The 5,267-nt window shown below is 40.8% G+C and overlaps 1 protein-coding gene across 4 annotated transcripts in view; it reads left to right on the forward strand.

The window, feature by feature from the left end:
* Window positions 1-5,267, forward strand: part of LOC107727414 (host cell factor 1-like) — a 44,279-nt gene that overhangs the window by 37,148 nt on the left and 1,864 nt on the right. For all 4 annotated transcript variants that reach the window (XM_016537277.1, XM_016537278.1, XM_016537280.1 and 1 more), the window contains 6 exons: window positions 1,458-1,707; window positions 1,792-2,061; window positions 3,021-3,139; window positions 3,241-3,378; window positions 4,159-4,344; window positions 4,426-4,723. In XM_016537277.1, coding sequence (XP_016392763.1) covers window positions 1,458-1,707; window positions 1,792-2,061; window positions 3,021-3,139; window positions 3,241-3,378; window positions 4,159-4,344; window positions 4,426-4,723 — 1,261 coding nt within the window. The remainder of the gene's footprint in view (window positions 1-1,457; window positions 1,708-1,791; window positions 2,062-3,020; window positions 3,140-3,240; window positions 3,379-4,158; window positions 4,345-4,425; window positions 4,724-5,267) is intronic.

Consider the following 5,267-nt stretch of genomic DNA (forward strand, 5'->3'; position numbering starts at 1 on the left):
CAAAATGTGTTTTACTGAGAAAAAACAAGATTTGGTTTTTAAAAAGCCTTTTTCCAAAAGGTACATCTGGAAAAAGGGGGGTCGTCTTATAATCAGGGTCGTCTTATATTCGGGCCAATACGGTAAGTATTAAAAAGTCTTAAATGCCTTTTTCCAAGGTATTAAATTTTGTATCTTTTCATTATGTATATTTGTCCGAATAGTGGGGTTCTGTGTAGTTTATGGAATCCCGTAAGATTTGACGTATCAGGCCGCCGCTATCAATATGTGGGGTATTTAAATCCCTTTTTAATGAGCAGTCGCAGTTCACTTTCGATTTCAATTACAAAGATTACAAATACATCTTTTAAATATACTGTGTGAACTCAGAGAGCTTTATTTTCCCTACTCAATAAGTTTTGTCAGTTGTTTTGTTTATTGGTCTAATTCTTGTTTCTTGGGTAAAATGTATGGAAAGAGTCTTAAAAAAGGTCATAAAGGTATTAGATTTAACTCCGTGATTCCTGTATATACCCTGTTATATGAATTATCCCGTGAACTTATTCTCCCAAATGGCCTGGTTATGCGGAGCATTCGCAGCTTATATGAACGGAACGCCACTGGTATATAGGTATTTGTATGAAAAATACATTTAGTATAAATCCACAAACGCTATTGCTTAATCACAAAAAATACTGTAATTATATTCCATTACTCCTTCAATACATGTCTACATTAATAATGTAATAAAATGTGATATAAATATCCCACATTTCTGCCACAATACCATGGTGCAGTTAGTGTTACTACAGTAAATCCATGGTAAATGATGGCGATTTGTAGATTGAAAAGCCTTCTGACTGTATCGTTGTGCACAGCGTTTCTCCTGTTTGTCAACACGGTTTCATCTGGCTTTAAACTAGTTTAAATCACCGAGTTGTTTGTGTTCTTCGCTGAATCTCACAGCGCTGTTTGTGGTCGCGTGACCGAGACTCATCAGCGAGTAAACCATCTGCTCTAGTGAGCTCACGCTGTGCTGCCGTTTGAACTTTGAGCCGAGTGGATAAATGGTCCATGTGGCGCGGTTCAAATGAGTATACATTAGGGGTTGAACGACTTCTGATTTTTTTGAAGTCGACTTTTATGTGATGAAAGTTGAGTCGAAGTCGACTAGTCGCTGATGACGTCATTAATGAACAAATAAGTCTGGAGCTGTGACAAACACCTTGTGCACAACTATGGCATATGACACAGCGCTGCCCACATGGCTGTTGCTCCTATAACAGCTTTTTTTATCAGTTATTTTGTCTTTGATTATATCGAACATTTCTTAAACTCTTTTTATTGTTTTATCGAGGAAAATTATTTCTCTGCAGTTATCGTTTTATCACCTAGCCCTACCTCAAACTTTTCTTGTGTGAACCTTTTAGCATTTGTTTAATTGTGCAAATAAGCAATTCCCTGTTATCTCCATACAGCAGATGGAGGCCGGTGTGGAGGGCGCAGAAGCAATGAGTCTCGCAGCTCAAGACTCCGAAGCCCTCGCTTTGCCCCAGGAGCTGATGTCTGCAGAAGGACAGCAAACCACCCTCATGGTGACTGGACTGACCCCAGAGGAGCTGGCTGTGACCGCAGCGGCAGAGGCTGCAGCACAGGCTGCGGCTACAGAAGAAGCACAGGCCCTCGCCATCCAGGCTGTCCTACAGGCGGCTCAGCAGGCTGTGCTCAGTAAGTGTACGAGAGACTGCCATATGCTTTATGATGTATACAGTAGAGTTTGACTTCTCAGCATGACTTAAATTCCTGTCTCAGGTGCGGGAGACGCAGGTCAAGACGGGCAGCAATCCACCACCATCCCTATAATTTTGACCCAGCAGGAACTCGCTGCTCTGGTTCAGCAACAGCAGCAGCTCCAGGAGGCGCAGGCGGCCGCAGCCCAGCAGTTAAGTGCTGAAGCAGCCGCAGCTGCTCTGCCCACTGAAGGCTTGGCACCAGCAGACAGCCTCAATGACCCAGCATCTGAGAGCAATGGCCACGAGATGGGAGCCGTGGCCCGTCTCCTTCCACGTACTTCTGCAGAGAGTAAGAGATGTTTGTTTTTGTGTTTAAATGATTGTTTTTAATGGTGCAAACAAAAATTAGTGGTAACACACAGTACGGTCTCATTACACAAAAATGAAAATTTGCTGAAAATGTACTTACCTGCTGGCCATCCAAGCTGTTGATGAGTTTGTTTCTTCATCAGAACAGATTTGGATAAATGTAGCATTACATCACTTGCTCACCAATGGATCCTCTGCAGTGAATGGTTGCCGTCTCAATGAGAGTCCAAACAGCTGATCAAAACATCACAATAATCCACAAGTAATCCACACCACTCCAGTCCATTAATTAAAATTAACATCTTGTGAAGTGAAGAGCTGCATGCTTGTAGGAAGCAAATCCATCAAAATGTTTTAACTGAAATTTTTATCAGGCTAAAGTACACTAAAACAGGGGTCATACTGCTTTCTCCAGTGAAAAAGTCGCCTCAACTGAATCAGGAAAGGATTTGCACATATTCAAGCACCTTTTACAAGTGAACAGTCTCAAACAGTTCAAGAGAACAACTTTACAGTAAACTGTAAAGATGTTTTTTTTCTTTTCTTTTTTCACAAACTGCTTTTCCTTTCACAAGACATTAATTGATGGACTGGAGTGGTGTGGATTACTTGTGAATTATTGTGATGTTTTTATCAGCTGTTCAGACTCTCATTCTGATGGCACCCATTCACTGCAGAGGATCCATTGGTGCTAAATTTCCCCAAATCTGTTCTGAGAAAGAAGAAAAACACTTTTTGTACTTGGGTTGCGTGAGGGTGAGTACATTTTCAGCAAATTCATTTTTGGGGTGAATTATTTCTTTAAATTATGTAGTTAACTAACAAATGGAACCTTGTTGTAATGTGTTACCAAATTAGTTAAGTTGTTCTTTTTTTCTAATAATTTCGTTTCATGATCAAATTTTAGTGCATGCTAAAAATGCCTCTATTTTGCTGCAGCTCTAGCCCCATTAAGTACTTTTGCACCATCTCAGCCAATGGTGGTCGCCAGTCCTGCCAAGATGCAAGCTGCTACTGCTTTAGCTGAGGTGGCCAATGGGATTGAATCAGCAGCTGGGGTAAGTTTATTGTTGGTTATCGGTGCAGTAGTTCAAATCATGCACCATTTCAGATGTTGTTAACTTTGAGACTATTGTTCAACCACCTGTCTTTGTCATAGAAGCAAGAAGCTCCTCCAGCCATTGTTAAGCCACCAGTGAAGAAAGAGAATCAGTGGTTTGACGTTGGAATCGTTAAGGTTACAAACATGGTTGTCACGCACTATTATGTGCCAGCAGATGATTCAGTGGTTACTGATGTAAGTAATGATCATGTTGCTGTTTGTGTATTTTGCTGCAATTCAAGTAAAATGTCTTTTGGAATAGGAAGTGTTATTTAGGACTAATGAAATCAACTTTACTGGTCGATAGATATATTTTGCCAAGGCCAGTAAGTTTGACACTTTGGCTGATAAGATTTGGAAGCGGGATTTCATTTTGACAGTTATGAAAACTTCATTAGTTTGTTCTTTGTTTAACAGTTCTATTTAATAATAGAAAGACACTATAATATTTTCATGGAATGTCAGCATTTGACAAATGTGCATATATATCAAGTCTTTGAATATCTTGAACACCTAATAAACTGTTACTCATGTCATAATCACTGTGTACTGTATGTAAAATTAGTGCTACCTGGTCTTTTTTGAGAAAAAGATTCCCAGTGTGCTCAAACACAACAGATTTCTGATTGTACTGGTTACAACTTCTTTATTTATGAAAAATACTATAATAGGATTGATTACCAAATTAAAAACTTGCTATCTAAATTCTAACTTTGCTTTATTTTTTTAGGTTTTTTTTTTATCTTTAAATTTTCAAATTACTTCAGCTTCTTTAAATTACTTCATACTATCTTTAAATAGTGAGATATATTGTCTATCGGTCACCCTGCACTCTAAGATATCGGCATAAGATTTAACAAAAAAAAAAAATCCTTGTCAGCATCTGCATTTAAAAAAAAAAAAAAAGAGAGAGAGAGAAGAGAGAAAATCCATATCAGTCGACCACTAATCATCATTTTTGCTATGACATTGCAGGATGATTCTGGCGCAATCCCAGACTACAGCCGAATGAAGAAGATTGAGCTTTCTCCAGGCACTGCATATAAGTTTCGCGTGGCTGGTATCAACGCATGCGGCCGTGGGACTTTCTCTGAGGTTTCTGCGTTCAAGACCTGCTTACCTGGCTTCCCTGGAGCACCTTGTGCCATCAAAATCAGCAAGGTTGGTCAATGCAAATGGCTTGCGTTAGGTCTACATGTGGGTTAATCTTGGTCACTAAAATAGTTTTTCCTCTCCCATTAGAGCCCCGATGGTGCTCACCTGACCTGGGAGCCTCCTTCAGTTACGTCAGGGAAGATCATTGAGTATTCGGTTTATCTGGCCATCCAGAGCTCACAAACAGTCGAGGCTAAAGCGTCCACTCCGGCTCAGCTTGCCTTTATGCGGGTATACTGTGGGCCCAACCCGTCCTGCCTAGTGCAGTCATCTAGTCTCTCCAATGCCCACATCGACTACACCACTAAACCCGCCATCATCTTCCGCATCGCTGCCCGCAACGAGAAAGGATACGGCCCCGCAACACAAGTCAGGTGGCTACAAGGTGAGGACATTTTGTTGGATAGACCCTTTTCAGACTGTGGCAAATTATATTAAAATGTTTTTATATATATATACATGGGCGACATTTGACTCTTGAGTCAGACGTTGAGGGTATTTAGCGCTTGGCTAAGCGCTCCATTTGCAGTGGGGCGACATCAGGGATTCCATGACTAACAATTTGTTAGTCCAATGTTGCCCATATATAAGGGCAACATTGGGAAGGAATATAAGGGATGCTCCGATCAGGATTTTTGCAGCCGATACAGAGTACCGATTTCTTGTCATGGTGATCGACCGATGCCGATTCTAATGCTTCAAGCTTTATATAGACTGTTTCATCGGGCGCCTGGCCCGAAGTTAACTTCCGGTCTGTGTTTGTTTATCAGCCTGGCTATGGCTCCGACTACAAACGCAGTTAAAGTTAAGGTGATGAGTAGACTGAAGTTGGGCTCAGGTGGTTGTGCTGTGGCATGTGTTTCCCATACATTTATTTATTTGTGGCGCTCGCCACAATATCAAAACTGACGGATTTTCCAAAAGGCTTC

The sequence above is a fragment of the Sinocyclocheilus rhinocerous genome, unplaced genomic scaffold, assembly GCF_001515625.1.
Source record: "Sinocyclocheilus rhinocerous isolate Xijiao unplaced genomic scaffold, SAMN03320098_v1.1 scaffold487, whole genome shotgun sequence".
Taxonomy (NCBI): Eukaryota; Metazoa; Chordata; class Actinopteri; order Cypriniformes; family Cyprinidae; genus Sinocyclocheilus; species Sinocyclocheilus rhinocerous.